This window comes from Daucus carota, chromosome 6 (genome assembly GCF_001625215.2).
Source record: "Daucus carota subsp. sativus chromosome 6, DH1 v3.0, whole genome shotgun sequence".
In the NCBI taxonomy this organism is placed as follows: domain Eukaryota; kingdom Viridiplantae; phylum Streptophyta; class Magnoliopsida; order Apiales; family Apiaceae; genus Daucus; species Daucus carota.
Window position 1 is genome coordinate 34,258,548 of NC_030386.2, and position 23,621 is coordinate 34,282,168.

General features: G+C 34.4%; 5 protein-coding genes across 5 annotated transcripts; 3 read left to right on the plus strand and 2 right to left on the minus strand.

The window, feature by feature from the left end:
• The first annotated feature begins 352 nt into the window (after nt 1–352).
• Nucleotides 353–4,348, plus strand: LOC135147058 (AUGMIN subunit 1-like). Its single transcript, XM_064079417.1, has 6 exons — nt 353–642; nt 832–964; nt 1,047–1,181; nt 1,358–1,481; nt 3,737–3,874; nt 3,972–4,348. Exons 1-6 carry the CDS (start codon nt 417–419, stop codon nt 4,077–4,079), a joined length of 864 nt encoding a protein of 287 aa, XP_063935487.1. The 5' UTR covers nt 353–416; the 3' UTR covers nt 4,080–4,348.
• Nucleotides 4,349–4,447: 99 nt separating this feature from the next.
• LOC108227475 (uncharacterized) lies at nt 4,448–5,505 on the minus strand. The gene is made up of 2 exons (XM_017402627.2): nt 5,241–5,505; nt 4,448–5,147 (listed from the first exon to the last, which is right to left on the minus strand). The coding sequence occupies exons 1-2, from the start codon at nt 5,388–5,390 to the stop codon at nt 4,500–4,502; spliced, it is 798 nt and encodes a 265-aa protein (XP_017258116.1). The 5' UTR covers nt 5,391–5,505; the 3' UTR covers nt 4,448–4,499.
• Nucleotides 5,506–7,072: 1,567 nt separating this feature from the next.
• On the plus strand, nt 7,073–13,419 carry LOC108224813 (pyrroline-5-carboxylate reductase). Its single transcript, XM_017399543.2, has 7 exons — nt 7,073–7,478; nt 8,756–8,804; nt 9,053–9,144; nt 9,842–9,914; nt 10,457–10,577; nt 10,824–10,929; nt 12,997–13,419. The coding sequence occupies exons 1-7, from the start codon at nt 7,260–7,262 to the stop codon at nt 13,183–13,185; spliced, it is 849 nt and encodes a 282-aa protein (XP_017255032.1). The 5' UTR covers nt 7,073–7,259; the 3' UTR covers nt 13,186–13,419.
• A 1,110-nt stretch (nt 13,420–14,529) lies between these two features.
• LOC108193045 (lycopene beta cyclase, chloroplastic) lies at nt 14,530–16,549 on the minus strand. Its single transcript, NM_001329160.1, is given in 1 exon segment — nt 14,530–16,549. A coding segment is annotated over 1 exon segment (1,527 nt). The 5' UTR covers nt 16,144–16,549; the 3' UTR covers nt 14,530–14,616.
• Nucleotides 16,550–16,948: 399 nt separating this feature from the next.
• LOC108227887 (L-galactono-1,4-lactone dehydrogenase, mitochondrial) lies at nt 16,949–23,307 on the plus strand. The gene is made up of 6 exons (XM_017403264.2): nt 16,949–17,790; nt 19,452–19,702; nt 20,347–20,532; nt 21,077–21,467; nt 22,023–22,163; nt 22,948–23,307. Exons 1-6 carry the CDS (start codon nt 17,107–17,109, stop codon nt 23,104–23,106), a joined length of 1,812 nt encoding a protein of 603 aa, XP_017258753.1. The 5' UTR covers nt 16,949–17,106; the 3' UTR covers nt 23,107–23,307.
• Nucleotides 23,308–23,621: the final 314 nt, after the last annotated feature.

Below are 23,621 nucleotides of genomic sequence, written 5' to 3' on the forward strand. Positions count from 1 at the left end.
ACGTGCTTCAAAGACATATACTTTTATATTTTTTCTTAATTATGATTATTTGAACATATTGACAATTTTGTCTATCAATCATCGAAACAAATTCACTTTTATAACTATCTATAATTATGAGTATTTGAATATATTAACAATATTTACTACCGATCAAAAATGTGTTAAAAATATTATTAAATAGAGAGAAAATAGTCGCTATTGATAATTTAGGAATTAGGAATATTAATGATTTTGGTGACATGCTCTAATCTCTCAAATAAAATCAGCTGGAATATTGTTTGTTCCCTCATTTTACCATTTTTCATAAATAAATAAATAAAATATAAGAAAAAAACTTGTTTGGTGATTAACTTTAAAGCTTGCTTCGTTTCCAATTTCAAATCAAAACAGTCCAATTAAACAGACACACCCCCATGGCCGATCTCCCGCCGGCGTCCGACCCGACCCGAATAGCAGAAGTAAAAGCATGGCTCGCCTCTCAATTCGACGCAGTGGGTAAAGATGTACCCGAGTTCGAATATACCCCTCGTGCCGTTGCTTATTTACACAATCTTGCCACTCTCTCTCAATCCAAAACTCACGCTTCTTCAATCGTTGCCAATGATTTTCGCATCAAAGCTTCCGAGTATCGATCCCAAGGTCAATACTTTTTATGTTTTTTTCCAGTAATTTATGTTAGCCCTGATCTTTCTTTTTAGGAGTGATGATACTAGTTTTAATTATGGTGTAACATAAGGTGATTTATATGATTGTACATTTTGGTTAGTTTCGATATTTAAATATGTGGGTTGGTTTTGTTTTTGTTTTTTTTTCTTTGTAACTTTGTAGCTGCGAGAATTAGGGAGATACTTGAGAATGCTGGATTAGCGCAAGAGAGTTTACAGGCGAATGTTGTGTCATCAGCTCAAGTGCTTGCTAATGTTGCGAATTTGTTGAATATTAGAGATACCGAGTTGAGTAGGTTAGAAAAATATACTCTTTGGCCTTTTGTAGTATTTGTGTTTTCTATGGTGGCTGTTTTAACTTAGGTTGTGGATGGTTAGTTTTCTTGTAGCAATGGGGGATATATCTTTAAGAAAGACTGGAGTTGAGGAGAAGAGGGCTAAAGTACAGAAAGAGTTTAAGGTTCTTCTTGATTTTACGCGGAAGGCGATTGCAAGGTTGACATATTTAAAAAGGTAAATTTATGGAAGCATTTTATGGATATTTTAGTAAGTATAAGATGCTTAAGCTTAATTTGGATTAATCGCTTCTGTAATTCTGTTTTTTATTCTTCTGTTTTGCTAGTATACATTTCATTGCCAAGAGGACTTAATATATTAATTCATTCTCTATATTTAATTTGTGTTGGCAGAACACTTGCACAGCTGGAAGATGATGTAGCTCCTTGTGAGGCTCAAATGGAGAACTGGAACACTAACTTGCGTGTCATTGCATCGAAAGAGCAGCAGTACCTGCAACAGCATGCCAACTACAAGGTATTGTTAATTTAAGATATTAATTGTAGTTAATTTTGAACTTTTTGAAGGTCAGAAGGTCTTTCTTATAAGCATGCAACAACTCGAATATGCATCTATCTTGGCTGGATTTGACAATCTGAGACTTGAACTTTATTATAATTCTGCAAGACCTTTAATTTGATCAATAAGTTGATCAGCGTACCTATATAACTTGGCTTTGGCAAACTATGAGTTGTATCGTAAACTTATATCTGGATCATGTCATGCCTTCAATGTATGACAAAGCTGTTTTTGTATATTTTTGGTGTTTTCTGAGTTTATGAACTGAAATAGCAGGAAATCAAGTAATAGAGCAGTAGATTATAGCTAGGCAGAGGTGAATTAGGGCAGAGAGATGGAGAATTGAGAGAGAAAAGAGAGAGAGAGATCAGATCAGGAGAGAGAGACAGAGTTTAGAGAGAGAAAGAGAGGGAAAATCAGTTAGAGAAGAGAGAGAGTAACTTGGAAAGGAAGTTTTGTATTTCATAATATGCATATTCACAGCACACAAGTCTATTTATAGCTAGCACAGAATAGAATGACTAAAAGACATTCTTGCCCTGCACTTGTACTTATATACTAATACTTCCTATAGGCTTTGCCTGACAGATCATCATTAATCTTAAAACATGTTTGCTTTAAGATATATTTTTTTGTTACTCAAAGCCTTTTTCAATTAAATTTTAAGTAAAAGTAAACTTCTTATGTTAAATTCATTAACCATGTTTTAAGTTCATGCTTGCATACGTTTTTGGTTATAAAGCCTTCACCAGCACGAACAAATGAAAGATGTAGCTTAAGTCTACTGCATACTTTTTTTTTGTTGTTAATTTTAGGCTTTTAGCTTAGAGTACAAATTATAGAAGATTACCTAACAAACCAATTTTTTAACTCATTTTTTCTATTTAAATATAATATGGGCAACATAAAGAAAGCCCAAACAGGCCCTTGGTGTACTACCATCATTAGGCTCATAGTTATTGTTAGGCTCTCCTTATTTGTTCTTTATTGGTCTGTATACTTTGTATTTCTTTTTCCTTTTTCCACCAAATTCTTAAGAGTTGGACTTGCATGGTGGTGAGGGTGCGGCATGCAAAATATTTGTCCAATTCTTTTTTCCTAAAAGCATTTGTTAATTATAAATTACAAATACAAGAAGTTTGACTGATTTGCTCTACCTTTTATTACCATAAAAATAGAAGAGTATTCGATTGGATATAAATCAAGAGATGCAACTTTTTTCACCTAAAAGATTTGGCTCCCGCTCAGAAATATTAGAATTACAAGCTCCACACTTTTGCGAGCCCACTGTTGCACTATTACCAACAGGACAAAGGGATGAATGTGCAGTTTTTGATATTTTTCTTTGGGTATTGGTTCTGCTGTGAACAAATTATGGTGTGCGACTATTGTGCTATCATTCTTCAAAGCGATTGACTATTGACTGCAAATGACTTCATCACATGTGATATAAACAAAGTGTATATATGGAAGCTCTATATCTGTGTGAATTCTTGTGAACCTTCTTGCAAATAATCGAAGTTCACTAATCAAGGCAATCGGAAATCCTTAAGATTATACAATGCTTCAATAGAAGATGCCATATACTGATGAACAAGTGATGTATTCTTTTTATCTCAAGTGAAATAAATGGTGGAGTAGATATGGTACGAATTACAAATATAAAAATTTAAAAGCAGAAAGATTATACTGATGTGGATCATTCAGAAGTTCAAAGATAGTTATGTCTATGGGTTGTTTGCCTGTTATTACTCCCTCTGTCCCATTTAATTGTATACGTTTCTTTTCAACTGCTCGACACGCATTTCAATGCTCTTATAAAATATAGTTCCGTAACTTATTTTTGAGATTTTCTTTTTCTGAATAAAAATATAACATCCAAATTTTAATTCAGAAAAAAAAAATTTAAAAAATAAACTACACAACTACACTTTACCGGAGCATTAAAGTCCGTGCCGCGTCCCCGTCCCCCAATGTATACTACTCAGGGGGACGGAGGGAGTATTATTTACTGGGTTCTGATGAATGAATATATTTCTTCAAGCGGTTAAATTGCTTTTTCCCTTGAACAAACATGGATGGGTTCTTTTTTGCTTGCGCAGAAACTGTATATTCAGAACTATATTATCATATACATATTATATATATATGCACTTTTTACTCTTTTTTTTTGTGGAGTTTTTGCTGACCATATTACTTTCACTTTGAACAAGGCGATGCTCAATCGAAGGGGTTACACCCCCGATATAAGTCACGGAGTGTTGGTTCAGATGGCAGAGCATAGGAAGGAGTTGGAGAAGACGACGAAGCCAATCATGGATACACTGCGAAGCTACCAAGACTTGCCTCCTGTAATTTCATAACTAACCCCCACCCCGCCCCAAATCTCTTTTTTCTTTCTCTCTTGCACGGCAGAACAATATGAGTTTGTCTTTTTTTATTTTGCAGGATAAAGCTTTGGCTGCATTGGCAATTGAGGATAAAAAGAGGCAATATGCAGCTGCTGAGAAGTATCTTGAAGATGTATTGCAGTCAGCACTTGCCACTTCAGAGTAATGTGCTAGTGGTTGACACTGTAAGTTTTGTGGTTAAACCTCCTGTACATACCACCTTCAAGCCATTATGGTTAATTTATTGGGCCAGCTGGCTGGTGGTAATTGATGCTTTTTATGTAGTATTGTTTGGTTTTTCTTTGTATCAAAGTGAAGAAAATATATGAATGTTTGAAAATATTGATCCAGTTCTGTGAAGCTTGTAGTTCTAGTTTCAAAGCCAATGAAACTGTTATGTTAATTATTGTTACAAACGTGCGAGTTTTACTTTTACTGCTTCATGATACATGGTCTTTTTCTTTTCCCAAATTAACCGAAGCTCTCTATGTAGCAAAGATATCTACATATTTATTACACAGAAACAGAAGAGAATTCAACAGAAAAGAAAGCTTGTTTTATTTTTTTCAGTTTTTGTGCCTAACCTTCAACTGTCAAGACTTCCCACTTTACCAATCCTTAAATGAACAGGAAACACCACGATTTTGCTTTCTGTTCCATCTTGGTTCCAAGCTCTAGTAAACTCTTCAAGTACTCTGTCATTTAAAAGCTCAACACCTTTATCTTTAGCCGTCTGATATGAGGACCATGACCTGAGGTACATAAAATATTCATCCAGGCTCATCAAGCTCTCTGTCTTGAACTGAAATGGACCTGTATCATCCAACCCATCCACAGGCTCGAAAGGGAACTCAATGCTTCTATACTCATTATCCACCTTCTTACGCGCTGGATCCCAGTAAGGTTCAACATCAACAGCGTAGTACGGTTTGAAGACAGCATCGACGGCCTCATTAACCTGTGGCACAGTGTAACACCAAGCTGCAATGACTCCATGAGGCTTTTTAAGCACATACTTAACCTGTTGATAGAAACCCAGATTGTCAAACCAATGGAGAGCTTGAGCTACAGTCACCAAGTCCACCGTTGATTTTGCTGCGATGTGGCTGTCTAAATAAGCCACGGAGAGGTCTGCTGGTGTGCATTTGTATTCAACATTTGGAAGCTTAGGCGCCAATTCTATCTGCTTCGGGCTAGTGTCTGTCCCGATCACTTTCTTGTAAATCTCAGCTAACTGCAAAAATGATCATATAGAATACAAATATCCGACAAGAACATGCTGATCAAAGTGAACACGAAAACTGTAACACGTAATATGTGAACTTACAGATGTAGCAGCCTGGCCGCTGCCTGTGCCGACATCCCAGACAAGGTCATGAGAAGGTGTCTTGGAGGCTATGAACTGAAACAGTTGCTGAGGATAGTTTGGTCTAGTCGCCAAGTATTGCTTGGCTTGTTTAATGAACAACTCTGCCATCTCTTTTGTCTTGGATATTGATGTCTCTTGCGCTTAATTTCTTAACAAACAGATCATGTGCAGATCAAAACCAAGACCCATGGCTCCTTTTTATAGGAATATAATTGTGTGGGTGTTAACCTGCCCGCTTACATCTGGGTCCGTTCGTTAAGTCTAAAAGAAGCCCGTGTGGATTATAATTATAATTAATAATTAATAATTAATAAATGGACTATGATTTATAATCTATAAACGTGGGTATAATGTAATTAATAAATGATTTAAGTATTTTGATAATTTTATTTCTAATGTTTGATAAAAAAAAATTTGAAATTTAATGTTTGATAATTAGAATGTTAGAAAGAAAATAGGAAATAAATAGAAATTGTAAAAAATGAAGGTAATTTTTTAAATTTTTAACTTTTCTTTCCTGAAAATTTTAAAATTAGACTTTTGTTTGTTTTTTGCATAATTTGTACAAACTCGTCAAGAAAATGAAAGATAATTTTTTATTAGAAAAAGAGTAAAAAAACTGTTTTTCCTTACAAGTGGAATGTATTTGCAAATGCACGAGTATGACGATTGTGTGGCTCTTGTGACAAGTACATGCATTTGTAGAAACGTGGAGTATATTACTATCGCCAGTGGGGCTTAAAAAATTTCAAATCAAGAGTCTCGACAAGATGCAAAATGGAAATCTACTTGCTTGCTGCTTCATATGATATAAGACAAAAGCAAATTTGATTTCAAAATCTCCAATTCAAACAACCATTCAATGTGTGATAACTATTATTAAAAAAGAACAAATCTTTTGGCAGAAAAAAAAAACAAATCTTGAAATTATCACTAGAATATTTGCAATCATATATAACAGTTATTTATTAAAAATGGTTATAAAATATATTTATTATTTTATTATATTAACGGGTGATGTGTAATCTTCCTACAATTCTCGTAGATTATGTAAATATTAAATATGTTAATATCACGGGAATGACTAAATTTTATTAAAAAACACTTAAGCTTGGAATGAGGATAGGGCCTTTATTAGATATTTTTAAAATAATGTTCTCTAATTTTTATTTTTATTTTTGAAATAATGGTCTCAAAAGAAATTCTAGATCAAAAAAATATTTGTTTTTATTCATTTTCTCTTAATATTCAACTTAAAAGTTGTGTTTAGAACCGAAAACCCACTTTAGAGTAACGCTTCAAAAAAATATTTATTTTTGAAAAAATGAATTGATATAATATTAGTTTTAAATTTTAGAAAGTCGTGTTAATATTACGTTTTAAAGTGATATTCAAAAATTTTCCTAAAATATAATATTTAGAACATTTTTTTTATTGAACATAATTTTTAAAATTATGAGATAAAATATAACACAAATTTGGAATCAAAAAGTTTTTAAACATTCATAAATATTATTTGTCATATCATTTCTCCAATTCCAATCTAATGCCATCATAAGGGTGAAGATGTCATTGGAACATGAAAAAACAGTCATTTTTTTAAGGATTAAATAGTCGTATTTTTACTTTGTTCTTTGTTTCATAATCAGACTGTAGTTGACAGTTCGGGAGTTTGTCCCGGCTAGATTTGCGCTTCGTGTCAATAAAATTTTTTGTTTGTCAAAAAATAAAATATTCGTATTTTAACTAGCCAACAATATTTTATTGTGAATCAGCAATAAAATTATTCGGGGAAAAAGAGGATTATTTATTCTTGTAATCATAATTAAATTACACTAAGCTGTTATATATAATCCTCTGTTTTGTTTAGGCACGGAACTGCCACCGCGTTTAGTTAGTAGGGCTCAAGATAAACCCCCGCCCCGTTGAGGTTTTTGATTTTCCGAACAAAACGCAGGTAGTAGTTTCATAACCCTAATGACCCCGATAATGTCGGCGACTTCTCCGATTCCGATTCCGACTGATACATGGAAGCTAGGCTTCATCGGAGCCGGCAAAATGGCCGAGAGTATTGCCAAAGGCGTTGTTCAATCGGGTCTCCTACCCGCTGCCAGGATCCGAACCGCTCATCTTGGCTCCGCTCGCCGTACCGCTTTTCAATCCTTCGGCGTCACCGTTGTCGATCACAATGATCAGGTCTCTCCTCTGCATATCCCATTCTTAATACACACATTAATTTTATTTTATTTTCAATTTGATGTTATGTGTCTTTCTTTATTAATCTACAGAAATTTTGTATATTGTTTTCGAGTTTCAAATCCTGATACGGATTAATAAATGTTCAGGTTCTTGATTATTGTTGAGCTTTTTTTTTTCTTAATCAAATTTCTTGTGAAAATGAGTTAGTTAACCGGTTCCTGGCTGTATGTATCTTACTAATATGAAAAAGCCAAAGTTGTGTTCTACTGTGATAATGAGCTTTTAGAAAGAAAAAAAAAAAATCCTCAATCTTTGCTTTATTGAAAACTTAACATTCTACCTATTATAATTTATAAGTAGTCATGTATATGATAAGGGTCCTGGTCTGCAGACGTGTTAACTGGCCAACTATTTCTAGGCCATTGGATGAATATCCGGCGGCCAGGATTATAACAAATTTCTAATACGTTCAGCATTTTTAAACCGTTGGACGGGGAAAATGACCCCATCCACCGCTTTTTAAGTGCTGAACGAGTTAAAAAAATGTTATAATCCTGGCCATTGGATATTCATCCAACGGCCAAGAAATAGTTGGTCAGCCTAACACTAACACGTCCCCAGCCATCGATGACTGGGGACCAGGTGCCATATAATTATAGTAACATAGTTTAATTTAAATGCTGCTGATAATATCTAATATATGTTATAGTTATTGTCATGTAAATTCTTAACATCCTTGTAAACATATATGTGAATTCATCACGTAATAGCAACAATATAACATAATTTGAATTAATGTATTACATGCACAATAGGGGAGTAATCAATTAACGCAGAACACAAGTTTCATTAGTATGATACGTGTAACACCTTGGTTAAGGTAGCAGTTTCAGTGTTTTCTTAAGTTGCTCTGAATTATAAAGAATAAAGTTCTTTGTATTGCATGTCTGTGCGGTACTTGATTTCAAATACAGGATTATGGCAGTGGAATAAGAGAAGATCACCAATTGTTTTTTTTATTGAATTCCCATAGCAAAAATCAGAAGTGAATATACTCTATTAAAATTAGAATTTCTTAGTTATCTAACATTGTATATAGTAACCAAAGTATCCAAACATTTTTTTGTTTATTCTCATCTAGATGTTAGAAGTTAAAGTCGGGCTTAATCAATATAGGCTTCTGATTGATTTACAAATCTGCAACTAAATTCTTCAATCAGGTATATGTGTTCTATTCTATTAACATTCATTTTGGTGGTCATTACGTCACCCAGGTTGTTGAAGACAGTGATGTGGTGATTTTATCAGTCAAGCCTCAAGTTGGTATTGCCCTGTCCTTCCATATGCCGCTCTTACTGTATTTCTCCCATTTGTCAGATAATTTAATGTGCTTCGAAGTTCTTTCTCTCACGCTCTCTTGGAATATAAAAGATAGGACCGTACTTATGTTCAATATACTTTGTTTATATGTCAGGTTGCCTGAGTTTGTAAAATATTAATATCGGCGATTTTATAATACATCATATTTTTCTTATTCTCTTTGCTTTTTCGTAACTTATCTTGCATTTCAGTTAAAGGCGTGGTTCTTGAGTTGAAACCAAAACTTTCAAAAAAGCAGCTTCTGGTTTCAGTTGTTGCAGGAGTGAAATTGAAAGATTTGCAGGTTTTTTATTTTTATTTTTTCCCTGTGCAGTTATATACATATTGTAGATAGATCGTGTTCAATAGATACACTATCATTGGATTTTTGTCTCTGCATACTTTATGTTATTTTACTAATAAATGTTATCAGTAAAGCATATTTCTCATAGCTTAAGAATTGTGTTGCATTTGTAAATAGTAAATATAATTAGCTAACAAAGCATTACATATCAATAAATTTCTTCTGTTCTATAGTTTTTCAACAATTACTTTCGTGTATATGTTATAAAACTACAGGATTCTCTTGAGATGCACTTAGCACATGAAATATGGGGGCTTGATTTCTTCCAAAAATGTGAATATGAAAGCTTTTTGCTGTTGAACGGATCAAACAATGAAATTTTTTTCTTATAACATAATGAAAGTATAATTTCTTCTTGTTTTACATAGATATGGATATGCACACTCTCTAAAAGATATAAGCTCTACATTGCAAGTGGATAATTTTTAGTGGGCCTACCAACTTTCAAAGTTGCAAGCTGCCAAGTTCAATATGTAGCTGCCACTTTGTAAAAAATAGCACTTGATTAGTTGTGCTATTATTTTTCCAAATGCTGTTAGCCTTAAATTATTGTTGATGATGTTTTATCTAGTTAAAATAAAATATCACATGTATTACATTTCTGAAACCATCATTGAATTTTTCTAATCTTTTTCAGGAATGGTCTGGGCATGATCGTTTTATTAGGGTTATGCCAAACACCCCTGCTGCTGTAGGCAAGGCAGCCTCAGGTAATGTAACCTTCTTGCTGCTATATTTTCTGTTTTTTTTTCAATTGTTATTTTATTCAAGTGACTGATGCTGGTCGGCATACATCTGGTTATTAGTTTGTAAAGAATGTATGTAAATTTTCACTTTTTCTATAATTCAAGATATTGGTAATTTTTTATCATGTGCTTTCATTGGTATACATCTAGAATTCGAAAATTCAATTTCTCAATTTGGAAAAATAACACATTGAGCAATATATTGCAAACATGACATGAATGCTTGCGGCGTGATGCTTGATTAATTATTGATGTTCCAAAATTGGATACAAAGATCACGTTTTTTTTTATAGTTCATGTTAATCTTGGAGCATATTTTTCCTATATCGATTCTAACCAAATCCCTCATCTGTATTCCCTTTCTGTACTTCTTTAATTGTTAACTCTACTTCCTTTTTTGTTTCTTTTAATCCAGTATCTTTCTGACTGGCATCATATTTGATTAGAGTGTGCTCTGTAATGCAAGACATATCTTTATGATTCTTACTTCTAGTAGCCTTGTGCAGTCATGAGCTTGGGGACGGCTGCAACAGAAGAGGATGCAGAACTAATATCTAAATTATTTGGAGCAATCGGGAAGATATGGAAAGCTGATGAGAAACTTTTTGATGCAATTACTGGCCTGAGGTATATGATTCTCGCTGATGCTAAAGGCATTGATACTCCCGTCCTAGTTTTGCATGTGAAATACTGCTTTGTCTGAGCTTCAGGATAGTCTAGTGTATAAAATTATGGCAGCCTTTTCTACTTTCTATTACAGAAAACACAAGTTTATACTCTTCAACAATAATATGCATACATTATGTTTATTTTTATGTTGGCAAGATCAATTTCAGCCTTTTGACTAGAGACTTTTCTCTTAAATATGTTCAGTGGTAGTGGCCCAGCATATATGTTTTTAGCAATAGAAGCTTTGGCTGATGGAGGGGTAGCTGCAGGTCTTCCCCGGGATTTGGCTCTTGGTCTAGCTTCTCAGACTGTAAGCTCGAATCTTTTTACAGAGCTGTTTTGTTTTGCCATAGATCAAATATCCTTCTTTCATAGTGTTGTAAAATTGTGTCCACCTACCATAGCAATTAATACACTTATTTAAATTGTGAACTATATATCTTTTGTTGTCATAATTGGGTCTTACAAATATATATTCCGCGACGGCCTACGAAAAGGAATTGTCACAATTTAGTGGTGAAATATAGGGAAACAGTAACTGATTGTTTCTCCTATGATATGAAGTTAGGTATAAAAATATTATACGGTTAAGGCTATTGATTTTACGATTGTTACTTTAATTTGCTAATGTATTAGTTATCTGAGACTTTTAGTGAAGTCTAATGAACTAAAAAGAGTAGCTCAGTTTTTCCTATTTGAAATGGAATACCAATTAATGATGATTATTCTATTCGATAGTTTTAAAACTCTTTGCTCTGAGTTTTTGATTAAGATCTCTGCAGTATTTCAAGTGCCTTCAGCATTTTTATTGTACAATATGCTTCGGTGTGTAATATGTACCACTAATTTTTTTGTGTGATATATGTTGCACTATTTTTTTTTCAAGTGGTCATTTTTTTTACCTCCCTTCGTCTAGGTATCTCATTCTCAATCCATAAGGTTTCCTTTCACATGTAATCTGTTTTCTTGAACTTCTACCTCTTCATGCTTCGTGAATAATCAGTTTGTACCTATAGACTATGCTACTACTCTGAATCGGGTATGAAGTATCGGACACGATACATAACTGAATGTCGAACTCGAAAAATCTTAAAACTAGGGACACAGGGACACTGTCCTATTTTTTAGATACGGGTATGGGGAAACGATATAATACATTAATAAACAGGAATTTAAAGTAAAAAATTTAAAGAAAGTAACTATCAAGTTATGATCAAACACAAATTTGTAAAGATATTGCAAATTTAGGGATCTTCTATGCTTGTTTTTTATTTTGCATGTTTTTTTCGCTTTTTTTTTTCCTGGTTTGCATTCTATTTTAGTTGGTCAAAGTGTCCACCATTCAGTCAAATGGTCTGACACGTGTCGTGTCCAAGTGTTGAACATGGGCACAACTACCTAAACAGAAGAGTCGGAATTGGGTCCAACTTCCAAGCAATACATTTCATATTGAAGTGATAGGAGAAACCTTTTAGGGATCGTTTGGGTTATAGAGGAGTATGGGGTTGGAATTAGGAATTGAGTTAAAGTGGTATGGCCGAGGTATCATTTGTGATATCAAATTTTGGGTTGAGTGCTGGAATGAATATGTTTTATTTAAAATATCATTAAGCTATTAATAAAATTTATTTATTTTATCATATAAAAAATTGTAAATATTTTTTTTATTACTAATAACATTTATTGTACATATAAATATTTTTTTTGTTATTATTAATGTTTTTTAGAGGAACAAAAAAATAACATTAAAAATAATACCTCATACCACCCCCATACCCACCTCCCCCCTTGGGTTTCAAAAACTCATACATTGGCGGTGTGAGGTATGGGTTCGAAAATAAAAAAGATCAACCAAACATGATGTATTGGTTTGGTTGATTCTATACCCATACCTCATACCACCCTACCAAACGATGCCTAATAATAAGTTTAACTTCACCGTGCCTTTTCAACTTGAATGATTATGTGTTTTGAAGGTCTGCCCATATGGTTATAGTAGATGTGCCAGGTTGGGAGATCTTAACCCCAAATAGTGGATGTCCCCTTGCCCCAGAGAGGTGCATGTTTTTTCCTTTCTGTGGACAAGAGGTTTCAATTATTTTCCAAATTTGTCCTGTTCTGACTAGCTATTTTAAAACTAATCCTGTCACTCCGATAATCTGCACAATAGTCAAGCCTAGTAAAGATATGGGCAATGGCTATAATATTAGATGCCAATAATGGTATTGATCTATTGTTCATCTTCACAGAGGTAGTTGTGCAGTCTTGTTGGATTTATTAGAATATAAATGCTGTAAGACATCTTCGATGCCCCTTTAAGACGTCAGTAACTTTATTTGGTATCTTTTTGAGATGAAGTATTATGGCACTGCTGCAGGTACTAGGAGCAGCAACCATGGCCACTGCAACAGGGAAGCATCCTGGCCAGCTTAAAGATGATGTTGCCTCACCGGGTGGGACGACAATTGCAGGTATTCATGAGCTGGAGAAGGGTGGTATTCGTGGGATCTTTATGAATGCTGTTGTTGCTGCAGCGAAGCGCAGCCGAGAACTTTCCCAGGGCTAGATATTCAATTTAACAAGCTAGTTTATTAGTTAATCAACTTCACTACATGCTCTTCAAAGTAACTTAACAAATTTTGCTTTGCTATTTTAAAGCGCATATCTGAGGTGCCAAAACAGATTTGTTTTAGATTTAGATGTTCCTTGAGGCAACTTCCAGCATATTTTTCTGTTGAATGTTTTACCAGATGTTATGCTATCCATTTTGGGCAAAATGAGTTTAGGTTCCAGTTTCCTACTACCGAGTCCTTTTCCAGTTGGTATAGTGCTCTTATTTGTATGCAAAGAAACATCCAATGTGTGGGAGATGGTAAAGTGAAAATAGTAAGATCGTGCTTACAGGCTACATCTGGATTGCTCGTGTTTCCAGCAAAAATAAACTGTACAAGGAAAACATGAAGTTACATACCAGCTCTAATAATGTTTTGTCATTGATAGCTGAGCTTAGTGCATGAAACATTTTCTTAGGAAGGATAAAACAGGTTAGTGAAATAAAGGATATTACCCTGAGAGTATTTACATCAGGCAATTTGATGTAGTGTTGAGTCTCCTAAAAGGCTTTAAGATCTGGAAGAATTTATGTGAATGCAGTCGTGGATATCATGCTTGATACTCTCATTTCTTTGGGTTCTGGGTTATGCTTATATTTTCATTAGCTTGGGTTTTGGAAGGTTGATTGTAGTGGCAAGACTTATTTTGTTTATTGTGTCTTGTGAGAGGGATGAAAATAGACCTCTTGCGAGCCACAGTAGATTTTAATATGATTTATGAGGTAGATTTTAATATGATTTATGAGGTTTATGGTTCCGGTTTGAGCTAGGTGAATTTATTTGTTGCGGTAGTTGGCTAATTGGGTCGATAGTTTATATAGATTTTAAAAAAAGGTTGAAAGCCCCTCAATACTTAATCTAAGAAATTAATACTTAAATAAAAAATGGAAACAAGTTATTTTTTTTCTTGATTTAAGGTATTCCACACACCCACACCCACTATTGGTGTGTTTCACAGTTTCAGTGTTTGGCTTATTGGTAATTCAGGAGTAAATCCGGAGGTCGAATATTATCAAGGAAACATCAAGTAGTTATGTCCATAATATATCCAGATAATGCCACTATTTGTTTATACAAATTACAATATACGATCATCTAACATTAAACTTTATATGCATCGATCTGGTAGTATATGTATACCGTAAAAAATTAGGAGTTATTTACAAATCCAAGCAAAAATTGAGAACTCTCAATCAGTTTTTACTACCTCATGATATTGCACATACTTTATAATTCCTATCTCCTGTAAGCAACGTGCAAACTCACAGTTCACAGAATAGAAAGTGGACGACCAAGATGTGTAACTTCACAAGCATTTTGAACTAGATTTATGATCAGAGAACATACAAACATTTATAACACAATGAGTCAAAATCACAAAATGACTATTCTCTATCTTTGATCAGATTGTTTACCATGTTTACCAAAGGAACCGTGCCTTTTGCCATGATCTCTATTCTAGAAGTGTTGGAGGCATTTGAGAAAAGAGAAAGCCCGAAAAAGAATAGTTCAGGAAGAAATAGTCGAGAAGACAAGAATCCATGCCAATAGCGAGGTTCCAGGTCAAAAAAAGCACTGAAAAACCTTCTTGTACCAGGCAAATCGAGTTTTAGCAAAATATCCATACCAAAGCAAAAGAATTCTCGCTGGCGTCTTCTCTCTATTGGCCATAGATCTTTCCAGACTTCTGCAGACAATTCGTTTCCCAAAGCGCCTTTCTTAGAACCACCAAGGTACTGAACTATTGCATTGGCAACAACTGGTGCAGCAGCTAGAGTTCTTGCTACCATATATCCAGTGGAAGGATGCACCATACCAGCTGTACCGCCAATTCCCACTACTCTCTGAGGGAGTACAGGCAGAGGCCCTCCCATTGGGATCACACATCTCTCATCCTCTTCAATGCTCTTCACTTTAATACCCAAATGCCTTAGGCGAGCCACCATTCTCTCCTGAATATCTCCCATGGCTAAACCTGGACGAGCTACAAGGGATGTTTCTTCAAGAAATATTCTGTCAGATGAAAAAGGCATAGCATAAAGAAACGTAGGGATTTTACTGTTTCTTTCTTTTAATTCTGTATTGCCATTAAGATGGGAATCTCTCCAGTCCATGAAAATCATCTTATTTACATCAAAAGGATGTTCTTCTACTTCTGCCACTATTCCATAAGCTACTTGGTATCCTGGATTATATGGCTTGTCGTATTGAACAAGACATCTTGAAAAACCGGTTGCATCAAGAACTACAGCAGCTTGAATGGTCACACCATCATTACATATCAATAGGGATTTAGCTTCCTCGTGTACAACTTTTACAACCTTAGCCTGATGAAATTTAACTCCATTTGATATGCACTTCTGCATCATTTTAGATTTAAGCTGCTTCCTGTTAACCCTTCCATACGGTCTTCCGAGCTCTTTGGTTGTCTGGTCATCAATGTAAACAATTGCACTTGACCAGGTAGTGTCAAGGCAATCTAGCAAATCCATAGCCTCAAACTCATCCACCCAAACACCATAATTGTTTGGCCATATCAATTTTGGAGAAGGGTCTATAGACACAACCGCAAGTCCTGCCTCAGAAACTTGTTGTGCTACCGCTAACCCTGCAGGACCTCCACCAACTACAGCCAAGTCCACTACAAGGCCATTCGACGGGTCATACAAAGGAAGGTCAAATTCAAGATTTTCTTTCTTGGTTTCTTGAACAAGCTCCAAAAGGGCACTACTACTAGCCTTTACAGAACCGTTCTTCCCCCAATTTACATTCGATCTTCTAGAGCCAAACCTCAGCTCCTGGTTTCGAAACTTCAAACAACTCAGGGTTCCAACTTTATCAGGAAACCCATGAATTGGATTGAAAAACTCAAGCTTGTTATGAGTCTTTAGTAGAGTATCCATCACTTTCATGTATGGTTCTATTAATTTACCAAATATATCTCCAAAAACAAAATCTGGGTTCCAAGATATCCCAAATTCTCAACCTTTATGCTAACTTTCACCAATAATTAATGGAAATTTCAGAGTGACTTAATAAAAAATTGTTCAAAATAAAAACATGTACTAAACATATAACTGCAGAAGATATTGGAGAATTACAAGTAAATAAAGCTACGGTTAAAGAATTAAAGACTTACCCATCTAGCAGCAAGAGGGATTGGAGGTAGATACAGACGAGATACATACAAGCATATCTCATTTTTCATATAATCAAGTAGGTGTAAGCTGCACTCACTTGAAACAAATTCTTTTATTTTCTTTCTAAAAATAAAAAATAATTTGTGGGTGAAGATATCCAAAATCAAATCATCCAAACATGTGCGGCAGGGATGTCTTTGCCTAGGTTGCCACGAGAAAATAATTCATAACTATTATTTATATGTCTCTATTTATAAAATTTATTTTATATTTTAAAAAATTTCTAAAATCATTTATATCTTGAATTTGAAATATATATCTTAAGTTCTTAAATATATTTAGTAAAATATTTTAATAAACATATATTTAAAAATGTGTGATACAATTTAAAAATATATTATTTATTATGGTCAATAAAATAAAAGATATAAAAACATCTGATAATTAAGTTTAAAATAAACATACAAATATTTTAGATAATCTTATATTTTTTACTTTAATGACTGCTATAAAGACAATTTTATTTTTTCTCTTTTTTTGCTAAGTAAAGAAAATCTTTTGTACACATGTGTCATCTATTCTATACATACATCCAAAGACGTTTCTCAGTTGTATACTTGTATCTCAGTATCCTCACACATTCAACTCCACTTAAATCATTCTTCATTTCTTCCGTTGAACACTAGTATTATACTCTGAATAGCAACCTATACATACAATATACACACACCCAAAATGTCCCGACTTGCTCATCTCAAGCGATCACTAAAACCCTTTTTTCAAAACCCTAGATTGCACTTCACAAAACCCCCAATTTTCAGCAACCCCACCTCAGAAATTCCTCATTTCTTAAACCCTAGAAACCCTTTTGTTTCCCGTGGATTCTCAACAACCCCACCTCTTTCTTCCCCTTCTTCGAGCTCTTCTGATGCAGAGATTCGTAAATACATTGGCTATGCGGCACTGTTACTCTCTTGTGCTGCAGCTACATACTATTCTTTCCCGTTCCCTGAGAATGCCAAGCACAAGAAGGCCCAGATGTTTAGGTACGCTCCGTTGCCTGATGATTTGCATACTGTGTCTAATTGGAGTGGGACCCACGAGGTGCATACGCGGAATTTTGTGCAGCCTGAGAGTGTGAAAGAGTTGGAGAGTGTGGTGAGGGTGGCTAGTGAGAAGAAGCAGAAGATTAGGCCGGTGGGGTCGGGGTTGTCGCCGAATGGGATCGGGTTGACTAGAGCGGGGATGGTGAATTTGGCGTTGTTGGATAAGGTTTTGGAGGTGGATAAGGAGAGGAAGATTGTGAGGGTTCAGGCGGGGATTCGGGTGCAGGAGCTCGTCGATGGGATTAAGGAGTTCGGGATTACTTTGCAGAATTTTGCGTCCATTAGGGAACAGCAGATTGGTGGCATTGTTCAGGTAGACTGAAGTTTCTGAAATGCTGTTTAGCCTTTGATAAATTTATTATCTGTTTCTTTGATTGATGATTGTGATGCTTTTTAAGTATGAATTTACTGTACATAATACCATTATGAAGTGGCAAAGGTTGCAATTTGCATGATTAGAAGACACTAGTTGACTATATATGTAAATATATATGTGGAATGTATCGAAGGTAAGATGTCCAGTGTGGTGCTCTCTGTTTAACTATCTTTTGGAGGATATACTGTCTTGCCTGCATCACTAGAAATTTGGAATCTTAATAGTTTAAATATGATAAGAGTAGCTTACAGTTGATGATCTGAAAGGCATCAGGTTTTGTTGTAACTTGTATGTAGCTTGCAACATCTATAACTGTGTTCAGGCACGGGGCATGCCATGTGTTTATAATAGTTGTCTATATATGTAAATATATCTGTGGAATGTATAGAAGACAGTCCAGTGTGGCCTCAATTTATTTAATTGTCATTCATAGGATATTCTGTTTTTGACCTGCTTTATTAGAAATTTGGAATATCAATATTTAGCTGTCTTACAATAAGAGTAGCGTATACAGTTAAACCTCTTTAAACTAATAACATTGGGATTTGGGACCAACGAAAAATATTATTTACCGAAAGTGAAATACACTATCTACATTATGTCAGGGCCAGAAAAAACTATTACTTTAGTGTGGATATTACGTTATCAATTATTACCTAATCGAGGTTCAACTGTAGTTGATGGCCTGAAAGGCATTAGGTTATGTTTTATATAGCTCGGAACATCAAGAAATGTGTTTAGGCATGGGCTAATTGATTTTTTTATATAAAATCGTTTTTAACTTTAAAAAACGTCCATCTCTTTAGGATAAGCTAACTTACTAAAAATGGTGCCTGGCACTGCATGGTATATGAGCACCACATTTCGGACGGAAACTCTACATGCTGATGAAATACTTTCCTGCCAGTAGCATAATATATAAATATGATGGTTGATAAGAAGCACATTTCTAAGTGAGCCAATACATCAAGGTTTGAACGTCAATTATATCAGTCAAAATCAAGTAATAAGTAGTGAAAAATGGCACATGTACATATCAATAAGTGTGTCATGTGCTCAACTTCTGCTTGATGGAGTGTGTACTTTGCCGTTGAAGACACAAACTTTGCTATTTCTACAGTCTGTCAGTCATAAAATGTGTACTTTTCTTTGAGTTGTAAATCAGGAGAGTTGTGTGATTTTGGGAGAAAGGTTTAAAGACAATCATTGGTTATTACTCTAACAGTTGACAACAGAAATACGTGTCTGCATTATTTGTGATCCCCTCAAGAGATCAATAACTGTTGATCTTGTCGTATATCGTAAACAGTTAGTGTTAACATTGCAGGGCTGCTAAGTTATTCTTTCTATAGAACTATTTCAGTGCTATTCCACATAAAGAAAAAAGTGCCTGAGATGTACATTCATTCACATATTAGATGTGTGCCTGTCTTCAATTTTGCTGTTTTGGGGGACATTAAGTAACTCTCAACAATCTTACTCAGTGCGAATTTTTAATTCATAACAAAATTTGTAACATTTTAATCATTGCTATTCAGTTCTACATACATATGTTCTTACCCATATTACAGCTCCTCTTTTGGATTAATCATATTTAGGTTGGTGCACATGGCACTGGAGCAAGGTTGCCTCCCATTGATGAGCAGGTTATTAGCATGAAGTTGGTTACACCTGGTAAAGGAACTATAGAGGTTTCAAGAGAGAAAGATCCCGAGCTTTTTTATCTAGCTCGGTGTGGACTTGGGGGCCTTGGTGTCGTTTCAGAAGTCACTCTGCAGTGTGTTGAGAGGCAGGAACTTGTTGAGCATACCTATGTCTCAAATATTAAAGATATAAAGAAAAACCACAAGTATATACATTCACTTTCTATGTCCTTTACAAATATATTCCTTCATAATTCGCATGGAGCAGAAGGCATATCATCTCATTCTTTAGTTAATTATTCTGGTCTTAATACTAGGAGAAACTATATTTCCAGTTTCCACGAACCAATGTAAAATGTGCAGTTGTATGCAAAGAGTAATTTTTTTGGATACTTGAACAATTTTAACCCTTGATAACCCCCCAAGGCCACAGTTTTATTATTATTATCACTCAGTTCTATTATTATAAATATTTTTATAAATTATTATACATTGAACGGTGCTTATCTACCATTCATGGTATGAATTAAGACAACTTGAGGACATGCTTATGAGTGGCAGAGTGACCACTGGAATAATGTATAAATGCAAACAGGCTCATTTCTGTAGTATATGGTTCATGAAAAATTATTAATCATTGCATCTAATTGTGCAATCCACATCAAATTAAAAGGCTACTACTACTAATTTTTGGATATCATTGTTACCTTTTTTGGAACCTGTACTTTTTATGGTTGTTATTTACTTGTCCTTCCACTGCAACAATTGCTTGTCAGCTTTGCACTTATTGATCAATATTCTATTTTTCTTTCAAATTCTTGAATATAAACTGTTTCTTTCCTTCCTGTAGGAAATTGCTGTCTGACAACAAGCATGTGAAGTATCTCTACATACCATATACTGACACGGTTGTCGTTGTGAGGTGTAATCCCGTATCAAAGTGGAAAGGTGCACCAAATTTTAAACCAAAATATAGCAAGGATGAAGCCATGAAGCAAATTCGTGATCTTTACCATGAGTCAATTAAGAAGTACAGGTACATCACTATATCATATTTTCTGGTGGAATGTGTCACATACGGAAACATCGAAACAGTATTCATCATTTGTAATATGTGATTGTTTTATTTATTGATTTTTTTATAATATTGGCAGTTATATGTTATTAAAACTGCTTGAAGTATTCATTCGTGATTTTTTTTATAAAACTGCTTGAAGTATTCATTTTTAGTGCTTATTTATTTATTATTATTATTATTATTATTATTTTGTTGTTATGTTATTATTATTGTTATAATTGTTGTTTTTGTTGTTATTATTACTATTGCTATAATCATAATTATTATTTATACTCTACATATGTTTTATTTGTAGAAGAGTTGTCACCATAATTATGCTGTTGCGTACAACATAATGTCTTTTGTATATTTTTAAGTTTTAAGAATAATTTTTCATTTCTGGTATGTTCACTTGCCGTCCAATATCTTTTTTTTGCCTATATTATGTAGTCTGTTTATAAGTTTGCCATGCAAATTGATTACAGTAAAATGATTACTTTTTATTAATTATTATCATTTGCAGAGGTGAAGAACAAGAAATTAGTGAGTTTACATTTACAGAGTTGAGAGATAAGTTACTTGCACTGGATCCTCTGAACAAAGACCATGTCATAAAGGTCAATCAAGCTGAGGCAGAATTCTGGAGGAGGTCAGAGGGATACAGATTAGGCTGGAGTGATGAGATTCTGGGCTTTGATTGTGGTGGCCAACAATGGGTATCAGAGACCTGTTTTCCTGCTGGAACCCTAGCTAAACCAAACATGAAAGATATCCAATACATAGAAGAAGTGTTGCAGCTCATTGAAAAGGAACAAGTGCCTGCACCTGCACCAATAGAGCAGAGATGGACAACTTCTAGTAAGAGCCTCATGAGTCCAGCTTACAGCTCAGCAGAGGATGATATTTTCTCATGGGTAACTTTCAGTCTCTAGAAATTATTTGACCAAAATTGAAAGATATTAATCAGCTAATTGACGTCGGATGAATGTAATTTATAACCCTAGCCAAAAAAGATCTATCTTCATGTGCCATGTCAAAACCATAAACTTTGCCCATTCTCTGATGCTAAGAGTAGTATTAAGACTTTGTTAGTGGGTGGCAAGACTTACTTAATATATTATGCTTTAAAGCTCATCCGTTGGCCTGGATCGGAGGGCTAAAAAGGCTCACAATTTTTTAAAGCCTGTCATGGTCAAAGTCGAAGCATGGCCTGGACTCAAAAAGCCTGTCATGGTCAAAGTCGAAACATAGATTAATAAATTTTAAATCAGCAAAAGAAAGTGGAGGGAATGAAGGCTGGAATAGGCTTCCATTGTTTAATTTCACAATTAACATTACGTCTTTTTCGTTTTTACATATTGCTTTGATTAACATGAATCTAGTTTGAGGTGATTAGTGTGTTTGGTTTACAACTAGGAGCTTCTTGTAATTTGTCAACATTTTATGTACATCTCTCAATTTTTGTTCAGGTTGGCATAATCATGTATCTTCCTACAACGGATCCACGACAGAGAAAGGAGATAACAGAGGAATTTTTTCATTATAGGCATATGACCCAAACCCAGTTATGGGATCAGTATTCAGCATATGAACACTGGGCAAAGATTGAGGTACTGATACTTCGTGATATCCTGGTTTTACGAAATCTAAAATTTAGTGCAATTTTCGGAACAAGGTTAGAGGAACAAACAGGTTCTTGTTTTGGAAGCCCCAGGAAGCCAATAAGCACCCTCAGAATTCCTTGAGACTATACTCATGGAAAGATAATTTAAATAAACGTCTTTACTGAATGACTTTCCAATTGAATATGAAAACATTTAGAGTTTTTCTAAACAATGGCGCAATGGGTAATCGGTATACACTTATACTCATAAATCATAAAATGGCCCTAATAATAGCCCTGAAAACTTCCTTGATTTAAGTGTATAATATGTTTATATGTATAGATCAGGCTCAGATGAGAACAAGAGAATTGTGAGAAACTAATGTTTTGCACTGTGTTCAAGTGCTGAACATTACTGAGCATCATAGGTAAAAGTGCAGAACATTTGGTTCTTCAGTTTGTTTATCTTAAGCATAGTTCTCATGAGAGCCAGACCTTGTGTAATATTCGGTTATAAATTCCTTAATAATTATCTGATTTCTTTATACAGTTTCTTTCAATTGAAGTTAAGTTATATTTCAGTCAAACAAGATGATATATATCCTGTATTAAAACTTGCTCAAAAGGATTATAGCAATATAATATTGCTGTATTAATCTCTAGTTTTTGTATCGTACTTAAGGTTGTCAATGCAGACAGTATTGTAGCTAAATCAAGTTTCTCTGCATATTATATTTTTGAAATTTACCTGCAAAGTCTTGCATATTGCTTACTGGACACCCTGTTTGCAGGTACCAAAGGACAAAGATGAGCTTGCAGCTCTACAATCAAGGTTAAGGAAGCGATTTCCTGTAGATGCTTATAATAAAGCTCGAAGGGAATTGGATCCGAACAGTGTCCTTTCTAATAATATGCTGGAGAAGTTGTTCCCCTTGGGAAATCCAATTTGATCAGGTTCTCTTGGTCCAGTTTCTTATTTTTGTATCACTGTAGTGAAGGTCACAATTTTTCTTTTGGAAATTATTAAATTGGTTTGGTGTTCACCACCAAAAAATGATATGAAGTCTGAAAATATGCTGCATAAGAAACTCTGCATCACATACCAAAGCCTTTATGATTTATATCAATAATTCTTCATTTTCCTTGGTTTATATTTTTTGTAAAAGAAATAGAGTTCACTCGTCAATTTGAGTATGTGTGTTCTGGGAATTATGAGACTCTGAACCTGTTTTGGTTAGATTTTGGTTTTATAGTTTTTGCGTTAAAATGGGTTGACAAGATACTTTTTTTTCAAGTTAAAAGGATTTGGCAGTTTACATTTTCTTTGCATCACTGAAACTCTGGGAAGTGCTCTAGTGCGAGACTTATGGTTCATTAACTAAAAAGATTTGAATAATTTTAATACACTTGAACAGAATAAACTTTCTGCACATACCCTCGAGGAAATAAAAGCAAGTCTGTATTA

Coding starts and splice junctions, on each gene's coding strand:
- LOC135147058 (XM_064079417.1), top strand. CDS start 417: ATGGCCGATCTCCCGCCGGCGTCCGACCCGACCCGAATAGCAGAAGTA. Junction 1,182..1,357: donor AGGTTGACATATTTAAAAAG/GTAAATTTATGG, acceptor TTGTGTTGGCAG/AACACTTGCACAGCTGGAAG. Junction 3,875..3,971: donor GCTACCAAGACTTGCCTCCT/GTAATTTCATAA, acceptor TTTATTTTGCAG/GATAAAGCTTTGGCTGCATT.
- LOC108227475 (XM_017402627.2), bottom strand. CDS start 5,390: ATGGCAGAGTTGTTCATTAAACAAGCCAAGCAATACTTGGCGACTAGA. Junction 5,148..5,240: donor GCGGCCAGGCTGCTACATCT/GTAAGTTCACAT, acceptor TCATTTTTGCAG/TTAGCTGAGATTTACAAGAA.
- LOC108224813 (XM_017399543.2), top strand. CDS start 7,260: ATGACCCCGATAATGTCGGCGACTTCTCCGATTCCGATTCCGACTGAT. Junction 7,479..8,755: donor TTGTCGATCACAATGATCAG/GTCTCTCCTCTG, acceptor TACGTCACCCAG/GTTGTTGAAGACAGTGATGT. Junction 8,805..9,052: donor ATCAGTCAAGCCTCAAGTTG/GTATTGCCCTGT, acceptor CTTGCATTTCAG/TTAAAGGCGTGGTTCTTGAG.
- LOC108227887 (XM_017403264.2), top strand. CDS start 17,107: ATGTCCCGACTTGCTCATCTCAAGCGATCACTAAAACCCTTTTTTCAA. Junction 17,791..19,451: donor AGATTGGTGGCATTGTTCAG/GTAGACTGAAGT, acceptor AATCATATTTAG/GTTGGTGCACATGGCACTGG. Junction 22,164..22,947: donor AACACTGGGCAAAGATTGAG/GTACTGATACTT, acceptor CCCTGTTTGCAG/GTACCAAAGGACAAAGATGA.